Below are 25,841 nucleotides of genomic sequence, written 5' to 3'. Positions count from 1 at the left end.
ATGAGACGTGAATTAGCTAAGATAGACTGGCAAATGACACTTAATGGATTGACGGTGGATATGCAATGGCAAGCATTTAAAGGTTGCATGGATGAACTGCAACAAATGTTCATCCCGGTTTGGCAAAAGAATAAATCAAGGAAGGTAGTGCACCCGTGGCTGACAAGAGAAATTAGGGATAGTATCAATTCCAAAGAAGCAGCATACAAATTAGCCAGAGAAAGTGGCTCACCTGAGGACTGGGAGAAATTCAGAGTTCAGCAGAGGAGGACAAAGGGCTTAATTAGGAAGGGGGAAAAAAGATTATGAGAGAAAACTGGCAGGGAACATAAAAACGGACTGTAAAAGCTTTTATAGATATGTAAAAAGGAAAAGACTGGTAAAGACAAATGTAGGTCCCCTGCAGGCAGAAACAGGTGAATTGATTATGGGGAGCAAGGACATGGCAGACCAATTGAATAATTACTTTGGTTCTGTCTTCACTAAGGAGGACATAAATAATCTTCCAGAAATAGTAGGGGACAGAGGGTTCAGTGAGATGGAGGAACTGAGCGAAATACATGTTAGTAGGGAAGTGGTGTTAGGTAAATTGAAGGGATTGAAGTCAGATAAATCCCCAGGGCCGGATGGTCTGCATCCCAGGGTGCTTAAGGAAGTAGCCCAAGAAATAGTGGATGCATTCGTGATAATTTTTCAAAACTCGTTAGATTCTGGACTAGTTCCTGAGGATTGGAGGGTGGCTAATGTAACTCCACTTTTTAAAAAAGGAGGGAGAGAGAAACCGGGGAATTATAGACCGGTTAGCCTAACGTCGGTGGTGGGGAAACTGCTGGAGTCAGTTATCAAGGATGTGATAACAGCACATTTGGAAAGCGGTGAAATGATCGGACAAAGTCAGCATGGATTTGTGAAAGGAAAATCATGTCTGACGAATCTCATAGAATTTTTTGAGGATGTAACTAGTAGAGTGGATAGGGGAGAACCAGTGGATGTGGTATATTTGGATTTTCAGAAGGCTTTTGACAAGGTCCCACACAGGAGATTAGTGTGCAAACTTAAAGCACACGGTATTGGGGGTAAGGTATTGGTGTGGGTGGAGAGTTGGTTAGCAGACAGGAAGCAAAGAGTGGGAATAAACGGGACCTTTTCAGATTGGCAGGCGGTGACTAGTGGGGTACCGCAAGGCTCAGTGCTGGGACCCCAGTTGTTTACAATATATATTAATGACTTGGATGAGGGAATTAAATGCAGCATCTCCAAGTTTGCGGATAACACGAAGCTGGGTGGCAGTGTTAGCTGTGAGGAGGATGCTAAGAGGATGCAGGGTGACTTGGATAGGTTGGGTGAGTGGGCAAATTCATGGCAGATGCAATTTAATGTGGATAAATGTGAAGTTATCCACTTTGGTGGTAAAAATAGGAAAACAGATTATTATCTGAATGGTGGCCGATTAGGAAAAGGGGAGGTGCAACGTGACCTGGGTGTCATTATACACCAGTCATTGAAAGTGGGCATGCAGGTACAGCAGGCAGTGAAAAAGGCGAATGGTATGCTGGCATTTATAGCGAGAGGATTTGAGTACAGGAGCAGGGAGGTACTACTGCAGTTGTACAAGGCCTTGGTGAGACCACACCTGGAGTATTGTGTGCAGTCTTGGTCCCCTAATCTGAGGAAAGACATCCTTGCCATAGAGGGAGTACAGAGAAGGTTCACCAGATTGATTCCTGGGATGGCAGGACTTTCATATGAAGAAAGACTGGATGAACTGGGCTTGTACTCGTTGGAATTTAGAAGATTGAGGGGGGATCTGATTGAAACGTATAAGATCCTAAGGGGATTGGACAGGCTAGATGCAGGAAGATTGTTCCCGATTTTGGGGAAGTCCAGAACGAGGGGTCACAGTTTGAGGATAGAGGGGAAGCCTTTTAGGACCGAGATTAGGAAAAACTTCTTCACACAGAGAGTGGTGAATCTGTGGAATTCTCTGCCACAGGAAACAGTTGAGGCCAGTTCATTGGCTATATTTAAGAGGGAGTTAGATATGGCCCTTGTGGCTACGGGGGTCAGGGAGTATGGAGGGAAGGCTGGGGCGGTGTTCTGAGTTGGATGATCAGCCATGATCATAATAAATGGCGGTGCAGGCTCGAAGGGCCGAATGGCCCACTCCTGCACCTATTTTCTATGTTTCTATGTTTCTATGATACACCCTGGCCTGCAGAGCCCCTCCGGCATCTTGGGTGTTCTCCATATTCCAGCACCTGCAGACTCTTGTGTCTCCCTAAACCTGAGAGAATGGTGCCATAGTTCATTCAATGACTCCTCAATTGATGGATCTGTTATCCCAGGGACCAGCCCAGTGAACCTTTGCTGCATTTTTCACATTGCAAACATATCCTGTATAGATCAACATTGTATACAGTACTCCAGCTCAATAAGGCTCTATATAATTGTAGAAGGGTATTTTTATCTTTCTATTCAGACATTTGAACAATAAAAAACAATCTTTTTCCCAATTGAAATACAGTGAACAGAATTAGGAGTCGCTCATAGGGCCCCTCAAACCAGTTCCACCATTCAATATGATTGTTACAACTCCTCTATCTCAATGCCATATTCACATTTTCTCCCAAACCCCTTGATGCATTCTGTATCCGCATCTGAGCTTTCAGTCAATTGTGTAGAAGGCTAAATAGATACTTCTGAACATCAACATTTCCCAATCTCTCACTATCTTAAAAAATATTCAGTATTACTGTTTTTCTGCTGAAGTTGAAAAATGGACAATTTTGCACACCGTACTCCACCTACCACAGTGGTTTCGTTCATTTTAGTGGTGGAAAAGTTATGAAATCCATTCTAGAATAAATCTTAATTAGGAAAGGTTCAGGGGTTAATCAGCATGGATTTGAAAAGTGAAGGCCATTTCTAATGATTGAATTTACTTAGATTACAAATGAGCCTAATGGAGTTGGTACATGTACACTGACATTAGAAAGGCTTTTGACAATGTCCAACATGGCAAGCTTACCAAAAAGGCAAATGCCCATGGGATTCATGTACACATGAACAACACAGCAGCGTAGTGATTAATATAAGGCGATCACATTGCCAACAGCCCGGGATCAATTCCACTGCAGTCTGTAATCAATTTGTTTGTTCTCCCCATGATGGCATTGGTTTTCTCCGAATGTCTCAGTTTCTCTCCCCACTTTCCAAGGATGTATAGATTAGTAGGCTATTGGTCATATGGAAGTAATTGGGCATTGTGGGCTCATTGGGCCAGAAGGGCCGGTTACCCAGCTGCATCTCTAGACAGATAAATAAATAAACAGACCCAAGAAAGCAAAGGATTGATTGCAGTTCAATAAGAACACATTAGGTATACTCTTATTACTTAGGTATAGGGAATTGATATCAAATGAGGTTTAATATATGTTTTCATTGTGAAAGCTGTTTATATGATGTTATATCCCAGTGATGGTGCTGCAAGGTTTTCATTGCACCTGCGCATACAGGTGTATTTGACAATAAACTCAACTTTGAGTTTGACTATGATGTAGGAGAGTATGCTGGAAGTAGTTAGGAGGGCAAAGGGGGCATATAAAAGAGCCTTGGAAAGCAGAAAAAAGGAGACTCTCAAAACCTTTCATAAGTAAATTGGAAGCAAGAGGGTATTAAGAGAAAGGTCTCCTGAGGAACCAACAGGGAATTCTATGTGTGGAGTTAAGAGGATGTGAATGGGGTTCGTAACAAATATTTCTCATCAGTATTCACCATGGAGAAGGATGTAGAGCTATGGGAAGGGTACACTGATATTTTAGAACACATTTGCATCAGGGAGGAAGTATTAAATATGCTGGCACATGTTTGAGGTGGATAAATCCCCAGCATCTGATGGGATCTATTCCAGGATGCTATAAGAACCAAGCAGGGAGATTGCAGTGGCTCTGAAGTAAAGTCTTGCATCTTTGTTAGCTTCAGATAAGGTACCAAAGGACTGAAGATTAGCAATCATCGTTCCCTTATTCAGAAAGGGCTGTAGGAATAAGCTAAGAAACTACAGGAGAGTGTACCTAGTCAGAAAATAATTGGAAAAAAATTTAAAGGACGGGATTTATGTTCACTTGGAAAGGCTGGAACTAATTTGGAGTAGTAAGCATGATTTTGTGCTGGGCAAATTCTGTTTTGCAAATTTGGTTGAGTCTTTTGAGGAAGTAACTAAGAGAGTTAATGAAGACAGAATGGTAGATCTGGTTTATATGAACTTTAGCGAGGCTTTGGATAAAGTTCAGAAGGTTAAAATACGTAGAATCCAAGGTGTGAATAAACTTGATCCACAATTGGCTTAGTGATATGAGGCAGAGGGCAGTGGTGGAGCATTTTATGTAACTGCAGAGACTGATGCTAGCGCCTTTGTTATTTGCCGTACATATAAATGACGTGGTTGAGAATGTAGGCTGTCTAATTAGCAGATCAGGCCATCTAGTCGGAGGCCTGATCGATTGAAAAATTGGAGGACTTGTAGTTAAGATGGTTATCAAATGACATATAGTAGATCAGATGGAAAGTTGGGCAGAGCAATGCCAAGACAAGAGTGATAATGCATTTTTGGGGGACCGAATACTGGCACAGCAAGGACCTCAGTAGTATTGATATATAGAGAGACCGTGAGTGCTCAAAAAATAACCTGCTGAAGGAACTCAATGGGTCAAGCAGAATTTGCAGACGACAGGACCTGCTGATGTTTTGGGTTGAAACCTGCACCAGGGTTTTGACCTGAAACATTCATAATTCCATCCTCTCCACAGATTCTGCCTGATATACTGAGTTCCTCCAGCAGAACGTTTGTTGGTCCAGATTTCAGCATCTGCAGTCTCTTTTGTCTTGCCCTTGGGTGCTAGTTCATTGTTCTCTGAAATTAGGTGGAAAAGGCAGCAAAGAAGGCCTTTGATATGTTTGCCGTGGCATTGAGCATGAGTGTTGGGACATCATGTTGCAGTTGTACAAAATGATGATCAGGTCACACTTGGGAGCATAGTGTACAGTTCTGATCAGCAAACTATAGAAAGGGTGTGGTAGCATTAGAGTGAGTGCAGAAGAAAATCAGCAAGATGTTACCTAGAATAGAAAGCTTAGTTATAAGGAGGAATTTGATAGACTGGGTTTATTCTCATTGGAATGCAGGAGGCTGAGGGTTGACCTAATAGATTATAAGGGGTGATTTTGTATATTGTGAGGAGTCCAGATAGCAGTGTTATTCGGTCTTTCTGGCAGGATAGTCAGTCTAAAAGCAGAGGGCAAGAGTTGAAGATGAAATGTAAGAAATCTAAGAGTGATCTGAGGGGCACATTCTACAGTGTATAGTGTGAGCTCTCAGACAGGGGTTCACAATCTGGGATCCACAAACCCCTTGGTTAATGATAAGTCTCACTAGCATAAAAATGGTTGGGAACCCCTGCTCTAGGAGGAGGTGGGAGAGCCAGGTGCAATTACGGCATTCGAATAGGTACTTGTATAGGAAATGTATAGATGGAATAATTACCTCATGTAGGTAAACGGGATTCGGCTGGCATGGATATGTTGGGTGAATACCCTGTGTTACATAATTTAGGAAAGGTATTGCTGTATTGGAGTGGACACAGTTAAGATTTAGGAGGATAACTAAAGGGTACTTTTGTGACCAGAGGGCTGTTATCAGTGGGACTCCACAGCAGTAAGCACTTTCTGTAAAACATATTAATGATTCACATTTAAAATATAGGGAGCATGATAAATACAATTGCAGGTTTTGCTAAAGGTTGTCAAGTGTCTGTGAGGAGGAACACCTTGGACTGACACAAAAATAAGATAGACTTGAAATTTAGGCAGAAAAGTGGCAAATGAAATTTATTCTCGCAAAGGGGCTTCAAGTCAAGTGACTATACAGTAAATGGGAGGATATTGTGCGGTGTGGAGGAACAGAAGGGTCTAGGAACTTAAGTTCACAGATCCTCATTGGAATATTCCTCATCAGGATTTCGGACCAAAATATTCCCCACCATAGCTGCTGGTCCTCCTGAGTTCCTCCAGCATTTTCTGTGTGTTGCTCAAGATTTCCAGCATCTGTAGACTCTCTTTTGTCTATACTAATCCTACTTGCTTGCATTAATTCCATATCCCTCGGTGCCCTGCTCATTCAAGGCCCTGTTTAGATGCCTTTTAAATTTTGTTGCTGCTTCCACCACCTCCAAATTTTGTTGATGTTTCTGCCTCCACACCATTCCAGATAACAACTACCCTGTGTGGAAAGATTTACTCCTTATATCTCATTTAAACCTCTTCCCTCTTACCTTAAACCTAAGCCTTCTCATTTTAGGCATCTCAACCATGGGAAGCAGATACTGATTGTCCAAGCCTCTCGTAATTCTACATACCTCTATCACGTCACCTCTCAGCCCCCTTTGCTCCAGAATCCAAGGAAAGTAAACTCAACCTATCCAATCTCTCCTCAAAACATTGAAACCCATCATACTTAAAGTCTGCTTGGATATCAGTTAAAGAGCTCTCTCCTGACTTCCACTGTCACCATGGACACAATAATCTGGCATGCCATCAATTTAATCCATGAAAAGTGATTAAATGACGAAATGGGACAAAAGTGCAAGAGAGGACAAATTGCAGTGGGGCATGAGAAAACAAAATTAGAATTATCAACAGAATCACATGATTGCGACAGATCTGAAAAACGCTGGAAATTCTGATGATCTGTAACACACTGCACTCAATAAGAAATGGCTACAATGTGGAGAGCTGGACTACCATTCCTCTGGCATATATTAAACCTTGATGGAGCAGGGAATGCAGGAGGTTGAAGGCAGAGTAAAGAGTGGGTAAGGGAGAACTGTCCCAGAACCACGGTTGTGGATTGAGAGGAGGAACTCACAAAATGGTCGCCAAACCCACATTTGGACCACCCCTCCCCCCAATGTAGAGTTGAAACACAAATGCTTCTACAGAATTGAAAACAGTCAAAATATACTTGGTGGCTTCATATTTTAAAAAAGGCATTTCACTGAGGAGAGAAAAACGTGAACTCATGAACTTGAAATTGCATCCTTAGTAGTACAAACATTGTAATTTATTCAAGATTGTAACGACTTTTAAAATTATCCACAAGTGAAGGGAATACTCATAATTACATTTTATGAAAATATTGCATTAGTTGAACCTATACGTTAGATGGGGCAGGCTGCAGCTGTGGTTAATTTACATATCACATTCAATAAACAACTGATGCATTTATTACACCATAGACTGAGCACCTTGCATGAATACAATATTTGAATACCTCACCTCCAATGTCCAGGACATAACAGTGTCAAAAGAGCAGCAAGAGCCTTATCTGTGCACTTGCTACAGGTTAGGATGTGGGCAGTTGAAGTAAGTGTTTGTGTAATTATTCACTTGAGATGTACAAGTTAGAAAGATTTAAACTATGATCTATACCTGGTATGCAAATCATATGAAGTTGTAATTAGCATATAAGTGATTTAACAAAGAACAAGAGTAGTTAAAATACCTCAATAAAATGGTATAACTCAAATTTCTAAAATGCTACATTTCTCAGTTGCTTACCCAAAGGTTGCTAAGGCAAACTGATTCAACATTGCATTCTTTGAATCTATTGAATAATTTGCACATGAAATGCAAGACAAACAAGTAGGCAATTAAACCAACAGTGTATTACCAAAAGCCTTGAATCTACAATCCACCTTTCATACCTGAGCAGATTACTTTTTGAATTTTAGCACAGGGAGCTCCCACAAACTGTAACATGGCACTGATTTAGAAAGAAAGAGGAATAAATTTCATCCAGGACATCTGAAATTGGAGAGGTACCCGCTTTAAAAATAATATTAACAGAGGCTAAAATGAAGTGGAAAATGTTAAAGTGATAATGCAGATGGAGGAATTTAAATTATGTTTAATTAATTGTTGCCCTTTTCATTAAAAATATATACCACAAACAGTTAATAAGATTAATTAACGAGATCTGCAGACAAAATAAACAAGGTGGCTATTGGCATTATGTTATAGATGGATAAACTAATGAGTAATTAATCAATTAGGTATCAAACGGATCCACCAATTATTTACAGTGGTTTTCATCTCTACAGATGAATTTAAGGCAACATTCAGAGTTGGCAATGTGTCAGGAATACACCATGAGATCTCCCAACATCACTCCTCCCCCTCCCTCACCTAGTTTCCATCTTCCTATCATCTCCCTCCTCTCCTGGTTGCACCTGTTGCCTCCCAATCCCTGTCTTGGAGCTCCCCCTCAACCTTTCAGACTTGTTATCTCCTCTCTACACTCTATTCGAATGCAGGGTCTCAACCTAACATATTGGCAAGGCCTTTGCTTGCATAAATACTACCTGCACCCCACCCCTCTCAGATTTTACAGCTGTTTGCTTTGTGCGCTGTGAAGAGATAAGTGGACAGTAGAAATATCCCATATTTCCGTCAAGGTTGTACCAATCATCAGTCGGTCCTATCCAGCCACAAGTCAAAGAAGAATATGGCAGGAAGAATGGTCAGAAGGCTAATTTTGGAGTGAATATCATCGGCCATGTGCAGGAAGGGTAAAGGATATCTCAGAGCAATAGGAGAATAAACTGGGAAAGCAGATCAGATCCACAAAAACACAATGGCTAAGGAAGTAGAAGATGACAGCTCTGGACAAAGCTAGGGAAAGAAGGGTTAGAGCACTTGTATGGTACAGGACACTATGAAAATGTCAGGTTATTACTTTTGAATGAAGAATGAAACAAAAACATTAATTAAATAGAAAAGGATTTGGATGCCCTCATGCACAAACTACAAGACAACATTCAGATACAGCAAGTAGTCAGTGAAACTAATGGCATTTATTGCAAGGAGTAGGGAGTATAGAATTTGAGAAGTTTTTGATATACAGTAATTTAACAGGGCACTGGTGAGACCGCACCTGGTGTATTGCATATTGTTATTTTTCAGTATTAAAGGAGGTTGCACTGAGAAAGTTCACTAGGGTAATTCATGGGATGAAGGGGTTGACGTGTGAAGAAAGGTTGTGCAGTTTTGCCTATACTGATTGAGTATAGAAAAATTAAAGGTGCTCTTATTGAAACAGATCAGATTCTGAAGTGATTAGTACAGTGGTGCCTGACAAGATGTTTCCGTGAGTGTAGGCTTCTGACTCTAAGAGGCATAATTTCAGATTAAGTACTTTCCCATTTCAGATTGAGATAAGGGGGAATTTCTTCCTTCAAAGGATCGTCAATCTCTGGATTTCTGAAACCCAGAGAGCTGTGGAGATGAATACCCTCATGACTGAGATAGGGAGGCAGTAAAAAAGATCATGCTGCAGCAGTTAACACTTCAGCTTGGATAAAAGATTGGCTGGCTAACAGTGTAGGCACGGAGGATTTTTTTCTGGATGCAAGTTTGTAATACAGTATCATAGTCATCAGACTGGGAGCTCAACTTTTTAAAATTTGTATTAATGACTTGTATGGTCACTCAGTCTACTGATGACGTAAAGAAAGGTGGGCAAATAAGTTGTGGAGAGGAATTAAGGAGACTACAAAGGGATATATATATATAGGCTATGTTATAGCTATTGGTAGGCAATGTTTGCAAATGAGGTATAATGTGAAAAATATTAAACTGTCTGGTTCGGCAGGAAAACAACATTCTGCCTAAATAGTGAGAGACTGCAGAGCTCTGAGATGGAAAGAACTAGGTGTCCTAGTGCATGATTTGTATGGAGGTACAACAATTAATTAACAAACATGCTATTGCTAATTGCTAACGGATTGAAGACAAAATTAGAGAGGTAATGGTCATCTTATTTAAAAGCACGTTAATGTGATGTTAGCTGTTGAGAAGCTTACTGGACTAAAACCTGCCTGAGGAGATGCTGGACAGAGTGGTTGTGTCCACTAGTAAAATCCTGACAGAACATTTAAGTTCCTGACAACTTTTGACAGGATGGATATGAAGACAATGTTCCCTCTTGTGGGAGAATCTAGAACATTTAAGATAGAGACAAGTTCTGTTTTAAATCTGAGGTCCGTGAGTTTTTGGCTCTCTGTATCTTAAAGAATGGTCAAAGCAGAGTCTGAATCATTTTATGTATCTGATAAGCAAGGGGCGAAAGGCTGCTGTGGGTAGATGGGAATGCACAATTAGATGAGTCAATTTTTGTTACTTCAACAGACTCAATGGGCCAAACTGGTCTATTCTGCCTTCTGACTTGTAGGTTAATATTACACAGTATGTACAGCACATAATTCTGAAATAAGTATCCAGTAATTTACCGATAATTTCCCTAATGGGAAGGCAGTGGCATTCTGCTATTATTCCTTTCATGTTTTAACTCCCTGTTGTTAAGGACAGGTGCTCCTGCTCACTTAGTTATTACTGGGAAATGAAAAGAATTCACAGTTAAAGATTATCTATAGGAATTTTCCATGCCAGTTGTCAAATAGACAGTGGGCTATTTGGAAAACAGCACTGGTACAAGGGACAGTTTCTTTCTATACTTTGGTCTTGCTAACAACAGCCCGCATTCTTTGGGTACACACTACTCTGCAAAGGCACACATGATTGACAGTCAGAGGAGGTGTGTTTCCTCAGGAAATCTCCCACACAGCACCTGCTTGTCTAGCAGTACTTGGTTTCTTAAGCCTTGAATATGTCTCATTAACAATGAGAGTGTGCTACCTACAATGTTGGCAAACGTCAAAAAATAGAAGTTCGGAGTGCTTTGCCAATATTTGGAAACATAGTCATAGTCATACTTTATTGATCCCGGGGGAAATTGTTTTTTGTTACAGTTGCACCATAAATAATTAAATAGTAATAAACCATAAATAATTAAATAATAATATGTAAATTATGCCAGGAAATAAGTCCAGGACCAGCCTATTGGCTCAGGGTGTCTGACCCTCCAAGGGAGGAGTTGTAAAGTTTGATGGCCACAGGCAGGAATGACTTCCTATGACGCTCTGTGTTGCATCTCAGTGGAATGAGTCTCTGGCTGAATGTACTCCTGTGCCTAACGAGTATATTATCTGGTGGATGGGAGACATTGTCCAAGATGGCATGCAACTTGGACAGCATCCTCTTTTCAGACACCACCGTCAGAGAGTCCAGTTCCATCCCCACAACATCACTGGCCTTACGAATGAACATGTACCTTGCCTCCTTTCTGTCTCCTCCTGTACTCCCATTCAACCCCATGTCTCAAGGCTAAAACTGGGCTAACTATTGCCTTTCTGGTGGTTCCCTAACAGATCTCTGAAGAGGAGACTTTAAAATATGCCAATCTAACCTGGGCCTTTTATAAGTAGCAGTACTCCTTCTAAATGTGGCCTGCTTCTGATTGCCTTTTCTTCCTTCACTGACAACCAACCACTATAACTCCCAGCTTCTACTCACCAACCCCACAATTCCTTGCTGGCATCATTCCTCTTCCTCAGCATGGCCTTCATCACTTGCCTGAGAGATGTTGCTATTTCAGAGTAACAAAATTCCATCCAGGTTTACCAACAAGCCTACCAGATAGAAAATGATTAACAAAACGCCCCGGAAGTCAGGCACGACTTGGGTCTCTCTATTTAGTTGATGAGATTCTTCAGTCTTCCTCCACCCAGTCATGTACAAGATTAACGATTTTGAATGTCAAACTGTCAGTTAACTATTAAACCTATGAGGGGTAAAAAATAAAGTGAGAGAGGAAAGATTTGAAACTGACCTGAATGACAATTTCTTTTGCGCAGGTTAATCCATATACGTAAAGAACTTTCAGAGGAAATGCCCTCTACTGCATCTCTTCCCATTTCACACATGCCTGCTCTCACCCCATCATCCAGCCACCCCACCAGGGATAGGGTTTCTCATCCTCACCTACCACCCCACCAGCCTCCGCGTCCAGCAGTAATTCTCCACAACTTCCGCCATCTCCAACAAGATCCCACCACCAAGCACATCTTTCCCTCCCTTCCCCCCAGCCCCACTTACTGCTTTCCACAGGGATCACTCCCTACGCAACTCCTTGTCCATTCGTCCCTCCCCACTGATCTCCCTCCTGGCACTTAACCTTGCAAGCTGAACAAGTGCTACACCTGCCCCTACACCTTCTCCTTCACTCCCATTCAGGGCCCCAAACAGTCCTTCACCTATGAGTCTGTTGGGTTCATCTACTGTAGCTGGTGCTCCGACGTAGCCTCCTGTATATCGGTGAGACTTGACGTAGATTGGGAGACCGCTTCGCCAGGGACCCGATGCTCTGTCTGCCAGAAAAAGTGGGATCTTCCAGTGGCCACCCATTTTAATTCCACTTCCATTCTGACAGGTCAGTCCATGGTCTCCTCTACTGCCGTGACCAGGCCACACTCAGGTTGGAGGAGCAACACTTTATATTCCATCCTGATGACATGAATGTTGATTTCTCGAACTTCTGGTAATGACCCCCCAACTCACCATTCCCCATTCCCATTTCCTTCTCTCACTTTATCTCCTTACCTGTTCATTGCCTTTCTTCGATGGCCTTCTGTCCTCTCCTATCAGATTCCCCCTTCTCCAGCCCTGTATCTCTTTCACCAATCAACTTCCCAGCTCTTTACTTCACCCCGCCCCCCCCGCGTTTCACCTATCACATTGTTTCTTCCTCCCCTCCCCCCACCTTCTTATTCTAACTCCTCTTCTTTTTGCCCCCCAAGTCCTGGTGAAGGGTCTCGGCTGGAAGCAGCAACAGTTTACTCTTTCCCATAGATCTGCCTGGCCTGCTGAGTTCCTGCATTATTTCAGAGGGATATGGGCCAAATCCAGTCAAATGGGACTGGATTACAAACGCAAGAGATTCTGCAGATGTGGAAATCCAGAGGTGGAAGTTAGCAGGTCAGGCAGCATTTTTTGGAAATGAATAAACGGTCGGCATTTCAGGCCACCATTCTGTCCTGATGAAACTCTTCCAGCATTTTGCGACCAGATTGCACCGCTGTCTTGGTTGGCAAGGACAAGCTTGACCAAATGGTTTGTTTCTGTGCTGTATGCCTGCGACTCTTAAGTAATTTAGTTTTCCACCCACTGAAAAGAAAAAGGAATGTTTATTGAGGTTAAATACATTTATTCTTAAGAGTTTAAATATACATAAATACTTAAAATTTTCCCTGAGGACATAAAATTGACGGAGAACAGACCATAGTGAAAGAGTACAGAGTTTATGGCTGGAGTGGATTTGATGGAGCTGCATGTTTTTTCCTGGACTGTTTCATTTCGTTATTTTTGGAGCCCTCTAAGCAAAAGGATACATTTCATAACATGGAAACCCCACCAAAGTAAAGAGTTGCAGAAAAGACAATTAATCAGGAAATGATGATAAGACATAAAAAACAATAGAAAAGGAAACTGTCCACTAAATTAAAAAAAGACAATTGCACATTAGTCTAGAACCAACAAATTTTCAAAATGTGTGGAAGTACATCAAATGGTCCTGTCAATGAACATTAGCAAATGAAATACACTTATAATTTATCATATTTATCTTAGTCCTTGCATTAAAATAAAATTTGAACTATTGTCCATTGCACTTTGTGGATTTCAGTTACATTCACACAGTCACTTCTTCCCCCGGTCTCCTTCATTCCAGTACTCTTCTGTTTGCATTTCTGTGAGCCGGGAGATAGTGCGCTGAAATGCAAATATTTCTTCTGCTCCAGAAAAAATGGAAAGGTCTTCTACCTTCTGTGTGTTAGAACAAAATCACAAAGGTGAGTGAAAATCTATTTTCATGCTATCAGGATGGGATCCACTGAAATACAATATGCAGTAGGTTTGTTGCAATACTGAATTACCCTTTCACAGTTGATAACATGCTAATACCAGTGGTCTCAACAGGAGCAACTAAGATATGCCCTTGGACATGAGAACTTTCTGCTCTTTTCTCAACTACACTTCAGATCTGAACAGTCAAAGGAGACCTTAATTTAATGTCAATTCTTTCTAACCACATGGACTGAATGAATACAGTCCATGCACATCTGAACACCTGTTTACGGGCCATAACAGTACTTGCATGGATGGTAACAGGCATGCATCAAAGTTGTTTTCAGACTTCTGCAAGAAGAGGGAACCAAATCCAGCTGAATAGTACAGTTATAATAAATATTTGGAAAACTGTGCAGATACCAGGCACATCATTAGCGTTGCAATATCAATGGGCAGAAGACAAAAAGAAACTGAAGATGTATCGAACAGAGAACAGCATTGCAATGCACAGGCCATTCAGCCCATGACGTTGTGTTAACCTTGATATCAATTTTTACTAAATGACATCCTCCTCGGTATCATCCAGATCCCTCCATTCCCTTCCTATCCATTTGTCTATCTAAACTCCACCAACCTGACACCACGACCCCTGGTAACCTATTCCAGGCACCTACTATTCTCTGTCTAAAAAACACTGGCCGTTTCAGCTTCCTTTCTCTAGACTTAGAAGCTTGTCTTCTGGTCCTTGACAATTCAAATCTGGGAAAAGGTATTGACTATCTACCCTACCTTAGCCTTTCAAAAACCTCATTCAGATCCTCCCTCAGCTTTCGATGCTCTAGGGAGCAAAACCCAAGTTTGTCCAACATTTCCAGGTAGCTCGTACCTTCTAATCTAGACAGCATCCTGGTAAACCTCTTTTGCACCCTCCTATAATGGAGGTGACCAGAAATGCACACAGTACTCCAACAGCAGTCTGGTTAAAGTTTTATATAGCTGCAGCATGACTTTCTTAATCTTATACTGAGCACCTCCACCAATGAAGACACGTGTGTGTGTGTGTGTGTGTGTATATGTGACTTCTTTATCTCCCCATCCACTTTCAGTGAACTATGGAGATGGACCCCAACATCCCTCTGTGCCTCAATTCTATTAAGGGGCCTCATATTAACTGTATACTTTCTCCTTTTACTTGATTTCCCAAAGTTCAACATTTCACACTTGCTTGATGAAACTCCATCTGGCACTTCTCTGCCCATATCTGTAACTGATCTATACCCTGCTATATTCTTTGATAGTCCTTTGCACTGTCCACAATTCTACCAATCTTGGTGTCATCGACAAACATGCTAATCAGCCTATGTACGTTGTCATCCAAATTATTGATAGATATGGCAACAGCAGAGGTCCCAGCACTGATCTTTGTGGAACATCACTGGTCATGGACTTCCAGCCAAAACAACAGCCTTTCACTTCCACTCTCTGTTGGCTCTGGGTAAGCCAGTTCTGAATCCAAACCTGCAATTGACCCTAGATCCCATGTATCTTTACCTTCTGAATTAACCTACCATGAGGGGCCTTTTCAAATGTAGAGAGTTTGCCAAGATCGTCGCTGATGAAAATTTAACATGCTTACAGCTGCATCAGTACATATGTGTGATGAACAAGTGCAGGACAAAGACTGCTTCCCAGTAGCACATCAATTCAGAGTCCAGAACAATGGCAATCCCAAACAGCCAGTGACTGTCCACCCAGGTGACCGAGTAGTGGTAACTTACCTTTTTGATGGTTCAAAGTACAAATGATTGTTTCATACACAAAATTATTAAAAATATTATATATAAATACATATGTGTATATACAGTGCCTATAAAAAGCATTCAACCCCACCCCCTCCTGGAAGTTTTCATGTTTTATTGTTTTACAACATTGAATCACAGTGGATTTAATTTGGCGTTTTTGAAGCTGATCAATAGAAAAAAACTTCTGTGTCAATGTGAAAACAGATCTCTACAAAGTGATCTAAATTAATTACAAGCATTGCTCAACCTGTACATACATTTCTACATTCTGAAAAACTATAAGACCATAAAACATAAGAGCAGAATCATGCTACTCAGTCCATCGAGTCTTCTCTGTCATTCAATCGTGGCTGATTAATTTTCCCTCTCGATCCCATTTTCTCCCTGATTATTTTGACACCCTGACTAATCAATAACCTACCAACTGCTGCTTTAAACATTCCCAATGACAGACTCTACGATAATCCATAGCAATGAATTCCACAAGTTCACCATCTTCTGGCTAAATAAATTCCTCTCCCTCTTTGTTCTGAAGGGACACCCTTCTTGTCTGAGGCAGTTCCCACTGGACTTAGACTCTCCCACTATTAGAAACATCCCCTGCATGTTCACTCTATCCAGGCCTTTCAATAATTGGTAGGTTTCAATGAAATCCACCCCCCCCACCCCGCAATTCTTCTACAACTCCAGTGAGTATATCAAATCCTCCTCATACATTAACCCTTTCAATCCCGGAGACATTCTCATGAACTTCCTCTGGACTCTCTCCAATGCCAGCACATCCTTTCTTAGGTATGGAGCCCAAAACTTTTCACAATACTCCAAATGTGGTCTGACCAATGCCTTATAAAGCCTCAGTATTACATCTTTACTTTATATTCTTATCCTCTTGAAATGAATGCTAGCATTGTATTTGCCTTCCTTACTAGAGGCTTAACAAGCAAGTTAAACTTTAAGGAGTCCTCCCAAGTACCTTTGCACTTCTGATTTCTGAATTCATTCTCCAACTAGAAAATAATATATGCCTTTATTGTTCTTCCAATGTACATGATTATATACGATACAGTATTCCACCTGCCACTTCTTTGTTCTTTCTCCTACCTGTCAAAGTCCTTCTGCAAACTCCCGGCTTGTTGATGCTGCCTGACCCTCCACCCATCTTTGTATCATCCATAAACTTGGCCACAAAAGCTATCCAATTCCATCTTCCAGATCATTAACATATAATGTGAAAAGTAGCAAACCTAACACCAACTCTTGTGGAACACCACTAGTTACCAGCAGCCAAGCAGAAAAGGCCTACTACTCCCACTCTTGCTTTCAGCCAGTCAACCAATCTTCCGTCCATCTTTCCTGTCGTACCATGGATCTTAAGCTATTTAGCAGATTCAAGTGCAGCACCTTGTCAAAGGCCTTCTGAAAATCCAAGTAAACAACATCCACTGTCTCTATTTTGTTGATCCTGTCTGTAATTTCCTCAAGACGTTCCAACAGATCTATCAGGCAAGATTTCCTGTGAAGGAAACCATGCTGACTTTGCCCTATTTTATCACATGCCTCCAAGTAGTCCAAAATGACATCCTTAATAAGGGACCTAAAGATCTTACAACCACTGAAGTGAAGGTAACTGGCTTATAATTTCCTGTCCTTTGCCTCCCTCCCTTCGTAAAGGGTGGAGTGACATTTGTGATTTTCCAGTCTTCTGGAATTATTCCAGAATCAAATGATTCTTGAAAGATCACTTTTGAAGCCTCCACAATCTCATCAGCTACCTCTTTCACAACCCTGGGTTGAAGTCCACCTGATCCAGGTGACTTATCCAACTTCAGACCTTCCCAAGAACCTTCTCCTTTGCAATAGTGACTACACTTCCTTCTGCTGCTGACACAAACTTCTAGCATACTGCTGGTATCATCCACAGTGAAGACTACTGCAAAATACTGATTCAGTTCATCCCCCATTTCTTTGTCCCCATTGCTACCTCTCCAGTGTTATTTTCCAGCAGTTCGATGTCTACGCTTCTCTCTCTTTTACTCTTTATATATCTGAAGAAACCTTTGGTATTCTCTTTTATATTATTGGCTAGCTTACCTTTATATTTGCTCTTCTCTTTCCTTATTGCTTTCTAAGTTGCATTCTGTTGATTTTAAAAAGCTTCCAAATTCTCTAATTTCCCACTGATTTTTGCTACAGTTTGCTTTTCAGTTCCTGCTCTTAAGACAAATCATTCACTTCATTTCCTTTCTATTCCAATGGTTTCAATAATACTAAGAAATGTATTAAGTCTCTCTAGACTATACAGTAGCTTATTGCATGGCCCTGACTGAAAAATTTGATAAAGTATAATCTGTGATCAAAATTATGAAATTAAATATTTAAATAATGAATACATTAATTTTAAATAATGGATTTATATTGTTTGACATGATCACTGCGATTCTTCACTGTGAATTCAGTAATGATGTTGAATTTGCAACCTAATGAAACTACTACACAGTAGCTTGGCTGCAGGTCTCATCCCAAATTTAAACAAAACAAAATGTAGATCAGTAGATTGCAATCTGCTGTTCTATGATGTCACCCAAACAGAGATACTCCAACATGTTAGAAAGGGAAAACTATAAACCACACTACTCACATGATTCAATTCTAGGTCGTCGATGAACACTCTGGCCTCATCCTCTTGACTGTCATGATCCTTTTGAACAAATATATTCTCTAAAGGCATTTCAGCTAAGCAAATCACCCTGACCTTTAAGAAATTAAAAGCATGTTTTACAACTCAATAGAATCAGATGGTTTTCACTTGATCATATAAAGGTTTACAACATTCAAAATACTACCCATTGCCTAAATAATAGTTACAAATCAATATGCCATCTTCCATAAGTAAACATCTTTCCCATAAGGAATTCATGGTTTATTTTCATGACCCAGACCAGCACTTACTGTCCAATAGTGGCTGCTCTGGAACTGAGTGGGTGACTGGGTTAAAGTGGAGGCCACATAAACGTTATCCACTTTGCTGGGTGACCCTGGAGTCACAAGTAGTTCGGACTGGATGAAGATGGGATTTTTCCCCCTCTGAGGTGAACTTAGGTGGGTTTTTATACCAATTCAGTAGTTTTGTGGTCATTATTAGTAATGATTAACTTTTTTTTAAACAAGGTGGTTAGAGCTGGAATTAACTCCTGCCTGAACAAAGACCTGGCCGACCGCCACAACAGGTCCACAGCAGGTGCAGCTCACCGGCTCTCCACTTGGCTTTGGAGTACTTAGACAACAGCAAAACATACATCAGGCTGCTGTTTATCAATTGAAGCTTAGCGTTCAACACCATAATTTCTTCATTAGACAACCAAGCTTCAAAATCTGGCTCTCTGTACTCCCTCTGCAACTGAGTGCTTGACATCGGTACAGATTGGTAATAACGTTACCTCCCCACTGACAATCAACACAAGTGCACCTCAAGGATGTGTTCTTAGACCGCTGCTCTGCTCTCGCTACACTCATGACTGGGTGGCTAAGCAAGCTCAAATACCACTTGTAAATTTGCAGATGATACTACTGTTGCTGGTAAAGTCTCCAATGACAAGGAGGAGGCATACAGGAGTGAGAAAGATCAGCTGGATGAGTGGTGTCACCTTGCACTCAACATCAGCAAGACCAAGGAACTGATTGTGGACTTCAGGAAGGGGAAGTCAGGAGAGCACACACTGTGCCTCATTGAGGGGTCAGCGTTGAAAGATTGAGCAGCTTTAAATTCTTGGGTGCCAATATCCCCAAGGATCTCAGCAACACATTGATCCAATCATGAAACAGGAATGCCAGCGTCCTAATTCATCCAATCATGAAGAAGGCAGGCCAGCATTCTACTTTGTTTCAGGACATTTGGTATATCACCAAAGACTCTTGCAAATTTCTATCGACGACGCTGGTGAGCATTCTAACTAGTTGCATCACAGCCTGGTATGGAGGCTCCAAAGTACAGGATTGCAAGGGGCTGCACTAGGTTGTAGATTCAGGCAGTTCCATCATGGAGACAACCCTCTCACCATGGAGGACACCTTCAAAAGGTGATGCTTTAAGAAGGTGGCATCCATCATTAAGGACCCACACCACCCAGGTCGTGCCCTCTTTTCCTTTTGTAATTTATAGTAATTTTAAGTCTTTGCACTATACCATCACCACAAACAAATATCCTGTTATATTAGATAGTGTTAATCAACGTGATTCAGAGTTTTTGTTGTAATTTCATTTAATTAACTAAATTTCATGAGGATTTCCTGGATATAATACTAGCTCAGGATCAGGAGCAGTGCTGGAAATGCCCCTCCTTCTTTCCGTAAGGTACTGAGCAGACCAGTTGCCAGAGATCAAGCCAAGTGGTAAAAGGAGGGAAATTTCCTAATCAGAACCCTAAAAGTTCCAGGTTATAGAATTACGGCTGGACAAGTACAACCCTTAACACTTGGAAATGCAGAGCTAACACTAAAAGCGAACTCTGAAAATGAGTTTGTTATTAGCTTAAATGGATGTGGGACATCTTCAAATTTACATCCTTCATTGTTCTCTTGTACTTTATTTCAAGATAAAAGCTTGATGATTCTACAGGCAAAGATCCAGAAAATCACGGAGTTTCACCAACATTATTACGAGCAACATCTAATGAAATCCAACCTTATGATCATAAAAGGCATCAATAAGAGTAATGAAGCGTCTTGCTTGAGTCTTCTTTGCTAAAGTGAGCATTGGTATGTTCCTGATGAACACGGTGTCAAAATGCTTGGCAATCTCCAGGTAGTCACTTGCTCCAAGAGGCTACAATTTAGAAAGAGAAGCACATTACAATATGCTTAGCACGTTGCAACTTCCATTCGGTGACTTTATTTTTAGCTTTATCCTCACTATATAAGCAGATGCATTTTGTGATTGGCTCCCACCAAAAAAAGGTAAGCAATAGATCATCATGGGGCCCACCACTGGCCAGGGATTATACTTTACCTGAAAGGAGGTGGAGGGTGGGGGGAGAGTGGGGTCTGGCTTCCAGCCATAACACTGTCCCACCGTACACTTTTCCAAGCCGATCTGCTCCAATCTACACGATTTCCAAATTGGTATCAATTTTCTCTGATGTGTTTTGGACAAAAAGGTACCCCAATCCTCCAGAAAGGACCTAATATTAAGGATGAAACTCTGGGCTGCTACAAGATAAAAATCATAATGCATAAGAAAGTTTGCTTTTCCCTTTTTACATGAACAGTTTTGTTTTTTAATCATTAAAATATGAAATCCGTGGGGAAAATGTGTTTTTTTTTCTCCTGCTTGCAGATGATCTTTCCAGAAATACAACACGATCTGACAGAACAAACCAACTGGGATTGTGTTTGAAATTCTCTAATCTCATTGAAGGCACACTCCAGAGGCAAATTCTGCATCTCAGAGACAAGAAACTTGCAAAAGAAAATCAAACTTTAAAGTACTACAGGACATTCTGGACATACAGTACTGTGCAAAAGTCATGGGCACATACAGTATATATAGCTAGGGTGGCTAAGACCTTTGCACAGCACTGTATTTTTCAACATAGAGCGGAGAGTGAGTTTGTAAATCTGTCAGAGAATGGTGAAGGGGCAGTGCCACAGGAGGGGTGTTGGTCAGGTGGCAGAGAAGGAGTTGCTGGGATGGAGGAGAGTGGCGTAGGTGCACACACACCCAGCCCCGACACACCAGGCAAGGTCATTTGATTCCAAACAATTGGTTTATTGATTATTACAGAATGTCTCTGTGGTGCTCCCCCACTCCCTCTCCTCTCCCTTCCCCTTTTCCCAACCATGACTCCCCTCTCCATGTCCCCTTCCCACTCTCAGTCCTCAACAGAGACCTATATCAGAATCAATTTTATCATCTCTCACACATGCCATGAAACTTGTTTTGTTTTTGTGGCAGCAATGCAGTGTAATGTATAAAATTACTACGGTATTGTGTAAAAGCCTTATGCATCATAGCTACTGTATATGTATGTGCCTAAAAGACTTCCGCACAATACTGTACTTAGCAAGACAAGCACAAATACGGAGAGGAATGATAAGTTGCAGGCATATTCCTTCATCAGAATGAGTTTTCATTTTTAATGCCGGAAATCTGGCTATTGTTTCAGTAGTAAGGGAAGGATGTCTTGATTTGGCCATGGCTAATGTATCATAGCCATATCATGAGATCAGGCAAGGTGATACGGTGGATGCAGAAAAAAGGCTGGCAACTGGTAGGCAAAAAAATGGAGAATTGAGTGAATGGGGAAATGGTGGGCAGGGCTTTAGTGTTTGTAACTGTGCAATGGGATCCATTGAGGTGGGAAGATGAAACTAGAAGACACCTTGCAATGAGGATGCTATCAACCTTTACTATCCAAAACTCAATGCAAGTCTTGTCAGAACTATCTTCAACAGGATGGTACTTTAAAAATAATAGACTCCAGGAATAGTATTCTGCAAATTTAGTTTAAAATAGCCAAAAGAGGTCAGGATTTCACTACAACACATGAAATTACGGTTCAGTGAAACATCTTGATCCTGTATAATCAACACATCTAACAGAGAAATTTTAATTAACAGGTTTTACAACACTGATTTAGCATAAATGAGTTGAAGTCACTCTTCAGCTTTTAAGGATGGGTCTTTCACAAAGCAATTAAATAAAACAGCCTTCAGGACATGAGTGGGACAATGAGGGCAATTTACAGATGATGAATTTATTTTGTTTTGCATTCAGTAGGCTGGAGTGACCCTGCCTACCACTTTAATTCCCCATCTTGCGCCCACTACGGCCTATCGGTCTATGGCCTCTTACGGTGTTACAACAAAACCTGCTGCAAGTTTGGTGAACAACAATTCTTTGCCCATCCTTGCACACCGAGCCTACCAGTCTCAATACTGAATACTGCAGCTTGAGGTAATTCGTTCTTTTCGTCTGTATCAGAACTGGCCATTTCTATCACTAAAACTAACACCTGGCTTGCTGCCCTCTGCCAGATACACAGATAAACAAGCTTAGTATGGCTTTATGCTGCTTGCCTCCATTAAGTCATTTGGACTCAATCTATCAAACGTATTCAATGGTTCCATTTAATGGAGAACGTATACAATATACAACCTGAAATTCTTGCTCTGCTCATTGAAATTCTCAATATTCTCTTTGCTCTTCACTTCCCTTCACTCATACTGAAAAATGCATGGGTTTCCTCCCATATTCCAAAAATGTACGAGTTAGGGTTAGTAGGTTGTTGGCACCGGAAGTACAGCAACACTTGCGAACTTCCCCCAGCACATCCTCGCATTTCATTGCATGACATTGCATTTCACTGTATGTTTCAATGTTTCAATGTACAGTGGCATGCAAAAGTTTGGGCACCCCGGGTCAAAACTTCTGTTACTGTGAATAGTTAAGTGAGTAGAAGATGAACTGATCTCCAAAAGTCATAAAGTTAAAGATGAAACATTCTTTTCAACATTTTAAGCAAGATTAGTGTATTATTTTTGTTTTGTACAATTTTGGAGTGAAAAAAGGGAAAGGAGCACCATACAAAAATTTGGGCACCCCAAGAGATTGAACTCTCAGATAACTTTTACCAAGGTCTTAGATCTTAATTAGCTTGTTAGGGCTATGGCTTGTTCACAGTCATCGTTAGGAAAGGCCAGGTAATGCAAATTTCAAAGCTTTATAAATACCCTGTCTCCTCAAACCTTGTCCCAACAATCAGCAGCATGGGCTCCTCTAAGCAGCTGCCTAGCACTCTGAAAATTAAAATAAATGATGCCCACAAAGCAGGAGAAGGCTATAAGAAGACAGCAAAGCGTTTTCAGGTAGCTGTTTCCTCAGTCCGTAATGTAATTAAGAAATTGCAGTTAACAGGAACGGTGGAGGTCAAGTTGAGGTCTGGAAGACCAAGAAAACCTTCTGAGAGAACTGCTCATAGGATTGCTAGAAAGGCAAATTAAAACCCCCGTTTGACTGCAAAAGACCTTAAGGAAGATTCAGCAGACTCTGGAGTGGTGGTGCACTGTTCTACTGTGCAGCGACACCTGCACAAATATGACCTTCATGGAAGAGTCATTAAAAAAAAACCTTTCCTGCATCCTCACCACAAAATTCAGCGTCAGAAGTTTGCAAAGGAACATCTAAACAAGGCTGATGCATTTTTGAAACAAGTCCTGTGGACTGACGAAGTTAAAATAGAACCTTCTGGCCGCAATGAGCAAAGGTATGTTTGGAGAAAAAAGGGTACAGAATTTCATTTAAAGAACCCCTCTGCAACTGTTAAGCATGGGGGTGGATCGATCATGCTTTGGGCTTGTGTTGCAGCCGGTGGCACGGGGAACATTTCACTGGTAGAGGGAAGAATGAATTCAATTAAATACCAGCAAATTCTGGAAGCAAACATCACACTGTCTGTAAAAAAGCTGAAGATGAAATGAGGATGGCTTCTACAACAGGATAATGATCCTAAACACACCTCAAAATCCACAATGGACTACCTCAAGAGGCGCAAGCTGAAGGTTTTGCCATGGCCCTCGCAGTCCCCCGGCCTAAAAATCATCGAATATCTGTGAATAGACCTCAAAAGAGCAGTGCATGCAAGACGGCCCAAGAACTAGAAAGAAGCCTTTTGCAAGGAAGAAAGGGCGAAAATCCCCCAAACAAGAATTAAAAGACTCTTAGCTGGCTACAGAAAGCATTTACAAGCTGTGATACTTTCCAAAGGGGTTGTTACTAAGTATTGACCATGCAGGGTGCCCAAACTTTTGCTTTGGGCCCTTTTCCTTTTTTGTTATTTTGAAACTGTAAAAGATGGAAATAAAAAAGTAATCTTGCTCAAAATATTAAAGGAATGCATCATCTTTAACTTTATGCCTTTTGGAAATCAGGTCATCTTTTACCCGCTTAGCTATTCACAGTAATAGAAATTTTGACCAGCGGTGCCCAAACTTTTGCACACCACTGTACATTTAAACAATAAGGCTAATCTTTAAAACTTGCTTGTTTTCTCTCTTTCCCAGTTCTAATGAAGGGTCCTGGAATCAGAAACGTCAACTGCTTCTTATTCCGCAGATGCTTCCCGACTACTAAGTTGTTCCAGTTTTGTGCTAGATTTCCAGATATTAAAGCTTTTAAATTTTCTTTTGATGTATGTTTCTATATGTCCTGAAATCTGCCATTTGAGCCTGATAATTTGTAGTATACACAGTTATCATTAGACTTTAGTACCATTATCCAGTAACTTAGAGATAGCAAATATATCAAATGAGCTGATCTGTTGCATTTCATAATTACTTCACATCAGCATAACTAGAGAGCAGATGATTGACTCCATGAATACAGGAGTCACTGGTGCCACTTTGTCGCTATAACAAAACTGGAAACTCAGTAGTCAAGTAGAATCTGCAGAAGGAGAAACAGTTCACAATTTCGGTTCCATGAGCCTTCATTAGAACTGGGAAACTGTTAAATACTCCAGCACAGTGCATAAGTTATATGCAGTACCGTACACTCAAATTTTCAGGTGTTAAACCGAGATTCTAATTACCCTATGCAAAAACTCCACAGCATAGGACCTCTCCTTGGTGTCCTGGCTGATGTTTATGCTTCAAGCAATGTAAAATCCCAGTCAATGTCAATTTCCATTTGGTGGATCCTTGTTGTGCAGAACTAGATTCCTCACAATGCAACATTAACATAAAGTTATTAACATAAAGTTATTTTGGAACACCTCATAAGGTGTTCCAGAATATAGAGACACAACAAATTGCAGATGTTGTAGTATGGAGCAATAAAAGTTCTGCGAGGAGAACTCAGCAGATCAACCAGCATCTGTGGTGGGAAATAATCAATGTTTCAGTGCTGATTTGGGGCTTTGATAAATACACTGATAATTCCTTCCCTCCCACAGATGCTGCCTGCTCTGCTGAGTTCTTCCTGCAGGTTGTTTTTGTTACTCTATAATATGTCTTCTTTTTGCACTTGTATTTTCTCAAATAATATTCATTAAACAACAAGCTACTTAAGTACACTGCACCAATGCAAGACCAATACAGGTCACTGGAGCTGCAGGAAACAGAGATCGCTTGTCAGTTATCAGATGAAAAAAAAATCTACTGAATCACAGGAAAAGGAATAAAAAGAGAAATAACTCACAAAGCTTTAAATGCTGTTCTTATTGTGGATAAAAGGTCGTTTTCTTTACGA

General features: G+C 40.9%; 1 protein-coding gene across 1 annotated transcript in view; it reads right to left on the bottom strand.

Moving 5' to 3' along the window:
* Positions 1-13,149: 13,149 nt before the first annotated feature.
* afg1lb (AFG1 like ATPase b) overlaps positions 13,150-25,841 on the bottom strand; it is a 134,296-nt gene continuing 121,604 nt past the window's right edge. Inside the window, exons 11-13 of the mRNA XM_072277609.1 lie at positions 20,280-20,420; positions 18,238-18,351; positions 13,150-13,773 (exon numbers count right to left, since the gene is read on the bottom strand). Coding sequence (XP_072133710.1) covers positions 13,648-13,773; positions 18,238-18,351; positions 20,280-20,420 — 381 coding nt within the window. The 3' untranslated portion in view covers positions 13,150-13,647. The remainder of the gene's footprint in view (positions 13,774-18,237; positions 18,352-20,279; positions 20,421-25,841) is intronic.

This window comes from Mobula birostris, chromosome 2 (genome assembly GCF_030028105.1).
Source record: "Mobula birostris isolate sMobBir1 chromosome 2, sMobBir1.hap1, whole genome shotgun sequence".
Taxonomy (NCBI): Eukaryota; Metazoa; Chordata; class Chondrichthyes; order Myliobatiformes; family Myliobatidae; genus Mobula; species Mobula birostris.
Note: the sequence above shows the minus strand (reverse complement) of the source record. Positions and strands in the feature narration are given on the sequence as shown.